The sequence below is a fragment of the Phaethon lepturus genome, unplaced genomic scaffold (assembly GCF_000687285.1).
Source record: "Phaethon lepturus isolate BGI_N335 unplaced genomic scaffold, ASM68728v1 Scaffold39800, whole genome shotgun sequence".
In the NCBI taxonomy this organism is placed as follows: Eukaryota; Metazoa; Chordata; class Aves; order Phaethontiformes; family Phaethontidae; genus Phaethon; species Phaethon lepturus.
Window position 1 is genome coordinate 1 of NW_010514760.1, and position 13,165 is coordinate 13,165.

The 13,165-nt window shown below is 45.6% G+C and overlaps 1 protein-coding gene across 1 annotated transcript; it reads left to right on the forward strand.

Moving 5' to 3' along the window:
• The first annotated feature begins 103 nt into the window (after positions 1-103).
• Positions 104-11,804, forward strand: LOC104626071 (histamine N-methyltransferase A-like). Its single transcript, XM_010293898.1, has 8 exons — positions 104-129; positions 2,418-2,479; positions 3,926-4,064; positions 5,736-5,788; positions 8,901-9,008; positions 9,120-9,250; positions 10,278-10,371; positions 11,449-11,804. Exons 1-8 carry the CDS (start codon positions 104-106, stop codon positions 11,802-11,804), a joined length of 969 nt encoding a protein of 322 aa, XP_010292200.1.
• Positions 11,805-13,165: the final 1,361 nt, after the last annotated feature.

Here is a 13,165-nt window from a genome sequence, read left to right on the forward strand (position 1 = left end):
GCGGGCTGAGCGGCCGGCGCGGAGCGGGGTGGCAGGTGGCCATGCTGTCATAGGGGCCAGGCCCCGGCTAACCCCAGCCCCATGCCCAGCACTTGCCCCAACCATGGACCCAGCCCTGGAGATGAAGAGGTACGTGGATTTTGGGAAGGAGTGAGTGCACGTTTCCCCACCGTCCGGCTGGGTGGTAGAGCCGCCCCTGCTGTCTCTGTGTCACAGGTGGATGTGTGTAAGGTGGGAGTAACAGCAGATGTGCCCATGTTCTGGATGGGCTAAGTTAGACTCTGAGGAGACCTTCAGCCCCTTAGCAGCCTAGGTTTAGACGTAATGAAATGATGAGTTATGAAGATGTTCTTATGATTTATGTAGCTAGAAACATCTTGAATTTAATGACTTTTTCAACTTAAAGGTGCTGCGTCGCTTAAAGTGACACTGAATTCCCTCTGTGCCCTGCACCTGCAGCCCGTAATGCAATCTGCTCGGTTCATGGAGGGGAAGAGGTTTAATCTTGCTAATGGCAAGCTCCAACTCAGCCAGGAGCCGTGGCAGGACCAGCTGCCCACGAGCATCCCACTCCCTGACAGTCACTGCTTCGGTCCTGCTGTTGCGTATCAGGGTCTTGGGATGGGCAGCATCAGCCCAAAGTACTGCAGTCAATTTTCAGATCTAGGCTAGATTTTAAGCCAGATTTTAGAGGAAGTCCATTTGTTCCCAGCGATAAGTAAGCCTGTTTCACCTTCCCAGGAACAAGCGTTAATCAATCTTAGAAACTCTGCCTGGGGAGAAATGGCAAAAGTCTCAATGGAAGACTTATCTTGGCACCGTCCATCCTGGTGAATACTTGTGCTGCAGTCTGTCCAGGTCACCTGGCAGGTCTTCTGGGATGGCTAGAAATGTTTGACCGGTCAGAAATGGAGTTTGTGTCCCCAGACCCCGAGAGCTGTTCTTCTCTGCACAGGGGAAAGCTGTGCTACCCCTTGGCATTTTACTGGGAGATTCATTCTGGAAACCATCTTGCTCGGTTCAGCCAGCTGAGAGGACAAAATAGTCCTCTGTTTTGACAGGCAGAGATGCAAGAGTTCAGAGGGTTGAGTGGAAATTGGAGGGACTGGCCTGCAGCCAAGCTGGAGCTTATGGAGGTGGGCTGAGTTCAGGCTTGTTTGCCGAATTTCTGTGAAATTTTTTCTGAGGAGAAGTGAGGACAAGGTGATGGAACCGAGACTTTGACGTACCTCATGGGAGCCAGGTACGTGACTTTGGCAGTGAACTCAAATGAGATCAACTGTTCCTGCAGGACTCTGGCAGCTCCCCAGCATCTCTGAGACTTCTGGTTCACTTCAGTCTTTTCTTGCCTTCATCAACCAAAGCACTGCGCTATTTGCACGTGACCACTTCCTTGCTACCTGCTAGCACAGTCATTACATATTGTATGTCAGAGCCCTACTGCAAGACTCCTTTTTTCCTCTTCTACCTCCTGGCTTATTTCTTATTCACACAGGACTTTTATCCCTGGCAGAGGGGACTCAGGGGCTGCTTACTGCTATGGCAGACTGCTTGTCATGAAGCATTTTCTAATGGCAAAGCTTTGTGAGCAGCAATGTGTCTAAACCCAGGTTGTACAGGAATATCACCCCTAAGTCTTGCTGTGCATCTCGATACTGAAATGACACCCAGAAGATGACTATTCCCCTTGCATAGATAGCCTCACCCCAACACTTTCTTTGCAGAAGTGAGGTCCTTGCTCCAATTTAATTTCATACCTTTCTTTTGCTAGTGGCACCTCATCCCTATTTTATAGATGAGACACATTGTCAAAGGAAAATAAAGACATGACTTCATTGCTGGAAATATTCACAAAAACCCTTAAACTAAGAATGAAAACATATGACTGAATGAAAACATTTATGGTTAAATGACCTCTTTGACTTTTGCCCTTTAAGTCCTGTGCCTTCTACAAGTTACCCAATGTAATATTTGCAGCCAGGAAAAACTGAAGTTAAAAAAAAAAAAAAACACAAAGCAAAAAGGTCCTGAAAAACTTTGGGCCTTTTCCAAATTTCACTGTTATTTCTGCTACTCCATTCATGATTAAAGGTTTCGCAGAGTGTGTAATATCAGTTAGTCTAATGCCTTCCACTGTATTGACTGGTTAACAATTCTTCAGAGGGAGGAAAATCTTCCACAATACATCTCAGACAAGCACTGGTGCAGGTGGCCAGTCCATTGCTGATACTTATGGGTGATCAGCTAACCAAGAAATTTTGACTTTCTTTATCCTGGTAAAAGAGAACAAACAGTATTGCTTACCAGGTGAGGAAAAATTGTCCTGGAGCATCTCCCTTTTGTTCCGCATTTTCAATGCAGCTTCAAAAAAGCGTACAGGTTCTTCAAATAACTGAAGTGCTATACTTTCCTTACAGGAATAGGTTCCCCAGCATGAACTTTGAAGCAGAGATTCTGACAGCTCCACACGATAATTCAGGTATTTGGGAGAAAAAAAAAAAAAAAAAAAAAGAGATTAAATTAAAATGGCCACTCAGCTTGCTATCACTACAAACATGTTTTAATTCTTCTGGAGTTAGAGATTGTTTAAAAAAAAAAAAGAAACAGGATGCTAAACTGACTTCAGTTCAGGTGATTTCAGGCTTATGTTAGGGTATAGTTCAAAGTGTTGAGGATAGTTGTTGATATCTTTACCTCCAACAAGGCTGGACATAGGGTCTCCATACATACTTACCAGAAACAGAGCTGCCAATGACATGTGGTTTTGGAAACAACACAGGCATCCACTTTAAGATTGCACAGTCCTATATGAGACATATAAAGTTTTCTTATTAGTGGCAACTATAAACAGAAGATAAACTAGCAGCTCCTCAAAAGGCAAAAATGAGGATGAAGATGTTCTGCTGATTCCTGTCCTTCATCCTCATTTCTTCGAGGAGGAAAAGCTGATTTTTTTCCTATTGAATACTACCTTTCCAGTGCTGATCTCACACGTTGAGGCTTGCACTGTGACTGCCTTCCTGCTGCAGCCCTCCGTCTGAGATAGACCCCAGAGCCAGTACTCAGCTGAATGGCATCTTCTCATGAGCCTCAAGTCTTAGTCTTACCATTGCTCCTCAGACCCAGGCAGTTGGCCAGAACTTGTGCCCTGGCAGGAGCACTGCCATTAGGATGAGACAGCAGGAAAGTGAGTTTTTTAAATACTTGCTTGCATCTCCTTGAGTAGTCCTGGGCATTGGTTCAAAGAAAAATCTTAGTCTCAGCCACCCACATTTGAGCATGAGCCTGTTCAGACGAAATGCTTTTGCTATCAGTTGCCCTCCTGGCTGTGAGCTGCAGTTCCCAGTGGGGAATTCACCTCCCCAGCCGGACAGTGTATTCCCATGCCAGCAAGAGTTGGAAATGAGGTGCACAGGGTTGACTATCTTTGCTTCAGGTACAGTGGCAGTTTTTGTGTTGCATCACCCCTAATAGCAAGTGTGCCGGCAGCTGGTGATTTCAGTTACGCCGTCCAGCATGTGTGAGAGCAATGGCCCCTCCAGGTTTGGACCTGCTGTGTGATTCCCTTCACCTTCTTGCCTTGAGTCTTCCAGAAAAACACTCCAGTTACCTCCCTTTCTGCAAACTGAGTACCCTGTATCTGGTTAAGCATTTTGGAGACATTTTCCTCAAGCTGACCTGTAGTAATGAAGCTCTTAACAAACACTCCAATATCAAAGAGCATCTAAGAATAATTTCCAAACCCTGAGTGTGAACAGGTTGGAAAGTGTTTGCATGAGCTCACCTGCATGGAGGCCATGTGTCCTCTGTACCATCTTCCTGAATCTCTGGCTCCTGTTGGGTTGGGTTTCTTCCACAAGGTAAGTGCTTTGATCCTTCAGTTGCCTTGAAGCTGCTAACACACCATTTGTATTTGTGTCTCAAGAGCTATATGTGATCCCTTCCATGAGAAGTCTCACGGCTGAGGAGTATGTAGAGGCCTTTAAGTCATTTTTGGATCATTCAACAGAGCACCAGTGCATGGATGAGTTCAACAAGGAAGAAATGCCCAACATCATGGCTAGGTAAGAAACGCTTCCACTGACGTGGGAAAGCCACTTCTTATCTTGGGAGGGCAAATTGCGCACAAGGGTGAGCAAACACGTTTAAGAATTTTCTGGGGCATGAATGAACTTTTAATGCTTTTCAATTTTAAGTCCCTTAATAGCAGGCTCTAGGATATTCTTTTTAATAACTCCAGAATATGTGCTATTTTAATTAATACACTGTGCTGCCTCTCAGCTTATGTTAAGGAAAGAATCAAGACCTCATTTTCATGTCTATCTCTTTTCATTAGCTGATTTTCCAAGGATTAAAGTATTTTTTGTCGTTTGTTTTTTTTCCAAAAGAAAGCTCTCTCTTTTCCTGCTTTTCGGACTTCATCACACATCAGTCTAAACAGAAACACATCTCTAATACTCTTCTAGTGACTAATTCTTGGTTTTCTAAATCCCCTAAGACCTCCCTATTTCTATCCTAAGTCGATTTGCATTGCTTAAGTACCAAATGATAATCAGTTTTGTGAAGTATTGATGTAATATATTAAGCCTGGATGACTGCAGATAAGTTTTAGAGCAGCCTAGATCCAAACCACAAGAAAGATCTTTCAAGTTTGGGTAATTTCTGAATGCTATGGAAACTGTATTCTCCATTGAGAAAAAAATTCAGGCAGGCAACTCCAGACCATATATATATAAAAAAAAAAAAGCAATAGAAATAATAATTAAAAAATAATTTGTATTGGGAAATTTTAAATAAAAAATTTACTTATGTGGACTTTAAATGATGCTAAACATTGTGACTTCCTATGATGCTGATTCTGGGTCTGTCAAAGGGCCTTGACCTTCGTTAAGGCTAGGGCTCCTTGACTAGCTCACACCTTGCAGGGTTTACTACTCTGTCCCCTCGTATTGAACCATCGCTGCGGCGTCTCCTGAGACTGTGTATGGGAAACTCAGTCCCTCTGCACAGTCCGTGCCCGAGAGCAGAATAAGGCCATAAAGCGTGTCAGAGCAGCGAGGTGCCTCACGCCTGGGCTCCTCATCCTCAAGGCAGGCTGTTATTAAATATTCTGCTAGGAACCACAAAGGTGGCAGGTTTTTTTTGACCTTTTCAGAAGTAATTTTTTAAAGGTAAAATTATTGAAGATTTTGACCTTTCCTCCCAATTTCAAGCCAAGAGGAATATTGAAAAGAGAGGGTTTCCGGTCATCTGGACAGCCTGATTTTTTAATTTTTCTGGGCACTTATACACAATATTGGAAAACCAAACGTCTCCTGAGGGTGCAGAGGTTTCTCCCTGGCTCACATCGTCCCTGCAGCTCTCGTTGGGGAGCAGTGTCCGTCCCATCCAGGCACAGCCCTGCTACCCCCAAAAGGAACCTTTTCTCCTGGGGCTCCCCAAGGCCTTTTTGCATGGTGCCAGCCACAGCTTGAAGAAAAATCTCTGGCAAAGGATGAGAAACACTATATCCTGATGCCTGCTGTACTTTGAAATATGAGCTTGGTAATATGGGGCTGGCTCCTACCGCATAGCTGGTTATAGCTGGGCTCCAAAGGGATGCTCAAATTTCTATCCCAATTCATGTGGCAAAACTCAGTTAACTTTCCAGGCTGATGTGGCATCCAAGATACTAGAATTAAAACATGAAGTAGTGTGACCTAGTGTGGTTAAGGAATGTGTACTTATCTTTTCAGTCTCGGCAATGGAAAGTCGACTATAAACGTTCTGGGGGTTGGAAGTGGCACAGGTAAGGAGCTTAGCAGCACCCCTGATGCTGGGGGATGGGGGATCCCTATGGGTGGCAGAGAGTGATACTGAAATTTTGAGCAATGGTGATAACTACTTAGGCATTAATGATAGCGTTTCTCACTGAAGCCGAGACGGCAAAAAGGGGTGTGGAGCCGGGATGAGAGCGATGCTCCCTCCCTTCCTTCCCTGGCTCCCCTCTGAAACACTGCTGTTCAAATCTGCCCAAGGAGCGAGGTGAGTGTGACGATTTTAGCTCAGTCTCTGCCTCTTGATGACTCTTACCTGACTTATATGTCTCAAAGCAAGAAGTCTTGCTCCAGGTTAGGTACGAGAGCATCTTCAAACCTCATCGGAGAGAATGAGAGACATCTGAGAGGTTTGTTCTACCCAAAGTCCATTCTTAGAATATCCCACCTGAAGGGATCTCTCATTTTGCTTTGCTTCTAGGGATCCCAGAGGCCAAAACTGGGCAATGCTCTGCTCCAAGAGGTGCAAAACCAGCTGGCCACAACCATTAGCATGGGGCCCTCAGCTTTTTCAAGATGTGTTTCTTTCTTAATACTGTGTTTTTATATGGTGATAAGTAAGGTTTGACTGCAAATGATATTTCCCCCCAGAGAGAAACAATCTTTTGGAAAAATGGTTTTAAAGCTGTTCTGAATACATTTGTGGTTTTAAAAAAAAAAAAAAAAAAAGTGGTGAAACATCCAGCTTTGCTCCTAGGAAAACTGGGAGAAAATAAAAAGTAGAGAAAAGAAGTGGCAGTTTGATTTGTCAGAGTTTGCTTTTGCTTTAAAAAGTATTTTCAGCTGAATTTTAAGTGTTAATACTTTCAAGTGAAAGGTTTTTTTCTCACTATTTTTTGCGTGTTTTCCTGACTAAGAGGAAAATAACATTGAATTGTTTTCTCTGGTTCGGAATATGTTGGAGCACATGAGGAAGCAAAGAGAAAGAAATTATTCAGTTTTCAATTATACTCCATTTTCATTAAGTAATAAAACCACCAAATTCTGACTCCAAGAAAACACAAGGGAAAAATGAACCTTTTGCACCATCCTCATTTTTCCCTTTTTCCTCTTCAGAAGATGTTTTAACAGAAAAACAAATACTCTAAAAAAGTGTCCTGGGCTTCCTGGGCAGCTGCCCCTCACAGATGCCAGGGCAGGGGTACAGACTCGCACCCCCTCAGCTTGCCCACGGCTGCACAAGCTGGACTGCAGCCGGGCAGAGCACTGAGCTAGGACAGTGCTGAGCAAAAGGTTATATCTGATCCCTGACCTTTCCAGGCTTGGACTCTGATTTCACAGAGCCTCCAGAATTAGTTTAGTTGATGAAAATATTGATGGGGATTAGTGACCGACTCCACATCCTAACAGACTGTTGTCCAGTCCAGATCACATTTCTCATTCACCCCATGTTTTCCTGCGGCTGGTTTAGCTGTCTCGGCTGTAACCCCCGGTTAGTGCCAGCATGGGCTGCTGTTTGCAGAGGGGTTTCGCTCCTCTTTCAGCCTCACTGTGCTTAGTGCTGAAGGGTTGCTGCTGGCAGGAGAAGCTGGAGCAGAGAAAATCCTGCTCTGAAGCACTGTATTTTACCACTTGTTTTTGCAGACACCCCAGAGGAGGACATTATTACTTGCTCTTGCAAAGACCGGATTAGGGCATTTTACAGAGGTGGGGTAAAAAAAAAAAAAAACACAAAGCAAAAACCACAACAGCTTTTAAGATACCCATTTGCTGTTGATATACCCATTTGCCACCATCCATGTCTACGGGCATGCGGCAGTGATGCTCTGCCTCCCGCCCGCCCTGAGCCTGCAGGGAGCCCACGTCAGCACCTCCAGTTGCTGGTGCTCCCCACCCCCGGCACATAGGAACTGGCATTTAGGACTGTCTAAAATGATTCAGCTGCTTGCTATAGGGATCTATATTGCTATAGGCAATATTGGTCCATGCACCCACCTTCAATGGATGCAGCCGCAGCCTCTTTCCTTGTGCTTTGGCCAGCCCTGCACCACTGCCCCTGCATTCCTCAGGGATCTGGGGTATATTTTCTCCAATTTCAAAAGACTCATCCTTCCTTGGATGTCCCTGTAGTGCTGACATGGCTGATGTTTCCCTCCTTGAATTCTATTTACTGCAACACCTGCCAAAGATGACGGCTTTTCTCATAGCTGGTGCATCAGCTGAAAGGCTAGGGAAGATGCAGTATCCCGTATCAAGCCCTCTGTGTGTGACATTTGCAATGGCAGGATATTTTTAGGCCCCACCATCAGCTACAGACAGGATTCCCACAAAGGTCCGCTCAAGGTGGTCACCTCTGCTGTTTATTTACATAGTCCCAGATGAACCGGATGGACTTTGTACACTCGGTGTATTGCGGCCTTTCTGAAAGAAATAAGGGTGACCTGCATCGCCTTGAAAGAGGCTGGCAGCTTCCTAGGTCAGGACAGACTGCCGCTTGCTCCTCCAGAGCTTAGCAACAGAGGAGCACCAATAGCTAAATTTGCAGGGTACCTACACACAAATATATGAGGCTCTATTTGCAGCTCGTTAGTAGATGCCCAGAGCTGAGACGATGTGGCTGGTCCCCAAAGAGGGGAGACCCAGGGTCTCTCCTCTTGCCATGCAGGTCCCCAGGTCTCCATGTCACACCAGCAGCAGAGCAGCCGTGACCTCCCTGGGGCAGTGCCAAAGGCAAGGACCACCCCATGTCACGCTGAAGTTGCACAGCTGTGCTGACTCCCTCCTTGCCCCCATTCAAACTTTGTGTTTTGTTGAAAACTAATGCTTCATGTTTATTCTTTTTTAGACATTGATCTTTGATTGCTTTGCCCTGCCTGTCCCATGACCCAGAGTGTTGCCATTAGCAGGCTTCTGCACGGTTGCTTATCTCTTCCTTGTTCTTAGTCCTTTCTGCAAATATATGTTACCCCGAGCAGTAAGATACCGTGGTAAGCCTGGGTTAGGTGCCACCATGCAAGGCCCAAGGTAGAGAGTGCCTCAGTTCTCCTTGGGGGAAATCCGGGCAGCAGAGGCGGCAGGCGCACCGGCATCCTTTCACCACGTTTATGTACTTTTTAAAGTAACGCATTTGTGTTTATTGAATAGGTGAGCAGGATTTGAAAATGATCAGGATTCTGCAGGCTGCACACCCAGGGGTCCTTATTGACAACGAAGTCATAGAGCCCAACCCACAGCACGTGGCAGCTTACAAAGGTAAGGCTATACCTGTCTGCCTGGGTATAGCGAGGACTGTTATTTTGAACAATGAGTTTTTCCGCTGGTTTGTGAAAATCATGTTTTTCTTCTACTTTTTAATAAAAACAGAGTTGGTCAATCAAGCTCCAGACCTGCAGAATGTCTCTTTTATTTGGCACCAGCTCACTTCCTCAGAGTATGAACAACAGGTGAAAGAGAAAGGCGCACATAAGAAATTTGACTTCATCCATATGATCCAGGTAATGGAGTATTGCTTTGGTATAGGAGTACTAGCTTTAACCACCCCATTTCTGCTGTGTGCATGAAGTTAGGGGGACCAGAGCTGAGCACAGTTCTCCCATGAGCAAGTTATATGAGAAGTTATACTTCTGCAGCTCTACAAGCACCAAACCTCATTCCCTACCCACCCTGCTTTTGGTCTCTGGTTCGTACTGGTTTAACTGTCTATGGTGGGTAATAAAACAGGGTGAGTCTCAGGCAGTCACGTGTCACATCGAGACCAACAATTATGCTTTGCTGCTGCAAAAAAACTTAATTTTTTTGCCTTATCAGAATAGTTTGGATGGCACTGAAGGGAAAGGTTAGTGAATGAACACCTGTGTCAGGTTGTGGGTCAGAAATTATGCTGATACTGATGACACTGATGTTGTATGTACCAATTATTTTTGTAAAAAATCTGTTATTCTCTCACTTTAGTGGATTTTATTGAATTTTTCTTTTATTTCATTTTGCTTTCATTTCATAAGAGCTGATTTCACAACGAGAAAGTGTTTCAGGGATTTGATGGCTGAGTCAAGGAATAAGTTACAAGTCCTGAGGGCAGCCTTTGAGTTGAGCCCTGCTTTGTCCTAGTGCAAATTTCTCAGTGTCTGGAAGAGATCCAGCCTGCTCACGGCCCAGACACAGATGAGAAATGCTGTAATAAGGACCATCCACAGAAACCAGGGGACTCCCCTCTGCACATATTTTCCAACCACAAAACTGCACTGGGCTTGGAGGGCAGCGATGGGCAGGTCCGTGTCTGGCTGGTGGCTGAGGCTGAGCAGAGGGTGGTGTGACCCCAGGCTGTTGGTGCCAGTGGAGAGCTGGTGATGCTCAGTCTTGTAAGGCATCCCTAAACGTGCGTGATGAGCCAAGACAGGCTGGGAAACAACTGGGAAGTAATTTAAAACAACAGCTCTATAGAGAAAGTGTTTAAGCCTTTGAAGAGCCATTGCACTGTGGAGGAGGAACAAACCAGCTGTGCCTAACTCCTGTCACTTCCAGATGCTGTACCGTGTGGAGGATATTCCCAATACTATCAAGTTTTTCCACAGCTGCCTTGACCATCATGGTAAACTCCTGATCATAATTTTATCAGGTAAGAGGGGACCTTTTATTTTTTGCTTCATTGCTGGTGTTTTGAAGAGCTTTGAAGTATGAGCGCCACAAATATTTGTCTTGGGATTTCGGTAGTGCTTATTCGATAGTAATTAAATAAAACAAATGCTGTATTTCATAGGCAGCATGAAATCTTGGGCTTAAGCTCTTGGACCCCAATGTCTGATGGGACCCCTTAGGCATAGCCTTCGTGCTCTTGCTTCCCTGCTTATGAAGTACATAAATTGCTCCATACCTCAAAGAGACCTCCTGCTGTGAAATCACTGGCTAGAGAGAATCGTGGCTATTCATGAATGAGGGTCTTCATGGTGAAATTAGCACTGTAAAAACACAACCTGATCTCTGGGAGGACCCGTCTTTGGGGCCCTTCCCTCCACACAGCGATGGGCCAGACCCCAGCAGGACAATGGGTGCTGCCAGGAGCTGCGGGCTTTATGGCAGGACAGGAAAAACAGAGACTTACAACCTCATGGAACTTGTCAAAAAAAAGAAAAAAAAAAAAAAAGAATGTTTTTTCCAGTGTGCCATTCATGAATCCTTGGCTTGTGGTGCGGTGGATAAAGCACGCTTCCCCACATTTGCCACTAAATGTCCCTCTAGCATTGCTGGTAGGCTGTTTATTTCCCTTGGCAGCTGGGACTGGCTTTTTGTGGAATATATTCTTTGATGTGCACCTAAAATTGAAGTTCAATGTATAAAAACATCTGCATTATTCTATCAAAGGGGTAGTTAATAGGTAGCATGCATGTGCAGGCTCGGTGCACTGATATATCTGTGTGTACTCCTGGGCAAATCCAGTGCCAGTGACCGTCTCCTCAGAGTTTCCTTTAAACAAACAGGAGAGTTTTGGAAGGAGGGCTGAGGGATATCACGGTTTTACCCCTCTCCAGGCACAGACATTTATAAGCGGACTCAAGTAATGGGAAAGCTCTTTTGCTGCTCCTGGCAAAGTCTGGGCCAGCAGCAAAGGAGCATTTCAAAGTCATTTAGTAGTTGCATTAGCTGATGTCTGACTGCCTTGGCTTTGCAAAAGTAACCTTCCCTCCTGCTCTGGCAGACAGTAGCGGATGGGCCAGCTTATGGAAGAAGTACAGACACTGCTTGCCTTCCACCGACAGCGGCCACTACATCACCTCCAACGGCATCGCAGATGTTTTGAAAAGACTGGGTGTTGTGTACCACATTTATGAGTTCCCGTCAGGCTGGGATATAACCGAGTGCTTTGCTGAGGGGGACCCGGTTGGGGGCCGCATGATGGATTTCCTGACGGGGACAAAAAACTTCCTGGGCACAGCCCCCCCGGGGCTGCGGCAGCGGCTGCAGGAGGCTCTCTGCCAGCCCGAGTGCAGCAGCAAAAAGGACGGGAGGATCATCTTCAGCAACAACTTGAGTATGATTGTGGTTGAATCCTAGAGTCCGGACCAACAGCAGAAGACAAGTTAGGGTGGGCATAAGTGCGATGCGGCCACAGAAAGGCGTAGCACAGAAAGAAGGCAACTTGCAGACAAGAAAGCAAGAAAGTGGGGCTCAGCCACAGCCTCCCGTTTCTAGCCAGGGTCAGCGGACACTGCAACACCAGGGATGAGCTCTTTGTCCTGCTGAGATCCATGGAGCCAAGATTTCACCCTGCCTATTTAGTCCAGCCCTAGGAGAATGTTTTCCAGAAAGTAAAGAGGTCCATCTCACTAAAAACCTACATGGACCTTTTTTTTAATGGTATGCATCCTGTCTGTGCTTTTGACACTGAGATTCCCACTTTTCTATATAGCCAGCATGTTTACGTACCTAAAGACATGTCTATATGACCAGGTGCTGCTTTGCAGCTGGGAGGAGGCTGCAGCCCACGTGCTGTCTGCGTGCAGACCCACTGCTTCCAGCTGCACCAGGACAAAACCAGCAAGGTGTCCCTGCTGCTTTGCACCCACGTAAGGTACCTCACTGCACCCAGACCTAAGCTGTAAGTCGCTCTAGTTGCCCTAGGCTATTTCACATGGTTTATCAGTGTAGGTACTTACTGCCCCAAGCGTCTCAGCATCTCGCAATATAGACATGTCTTAAAACTTTATCAGCCTTTTTGTTTGGAGAGTTTTTTGGATCCCAGGATGATACTTGCCCTATGCTCTTTCAGGAGATATTAATTTTGTTACTTTCTTACTACTGTTTTTCTCCATATGCAATAAAAGCGATCTTAAACTAAAAAAGTCACATCTTGTTCTGTACCTGTGGTCTTACAGAAAATGAAAAGCAAAGATGTTATTTAGTTAAAAATAAAAAAAATGCAAAATACCATTTTATGGAAGCATTCAGGTTTTCTTGTAAATGTGAAGGACGAGCCTGAGGGTGTGGAAGAGCTGGGCATGAGCTGCAGCTCGTCCTTGCGCCACAGCCACGGGAGGCAGCTTGGCTCGCTCAAAGCAGCTGTGCTAGAGTACAGCAAAACAGTACCTGTACTTAAATATAATGTTACTTAAATATAACCTATGTGCTGTTAATACAGGTAAGTTAAGACTATTTCCACAGGGTTCTGAGTTATTCAGAGGGCTAAAGATAGGGCAGCCAGCTGGAAAGTGAGACCCTGCACAGGACAGCAGCGGGATTTGGTGCTGCATTTAGGGCCATGTGCTGCGCAGACCTTGGGCTGCGCACATGGGGGCAAAGGAGCCTGCAGTCCTGCCGGCCTCCTGGCAAATAGCACTCAGGGCAGGAAGCACCGGCTCGGATGGAAAATACCTGCAGGCACAGAGCCTGCCTCTCTACACTGTTTTTTCTGTGCT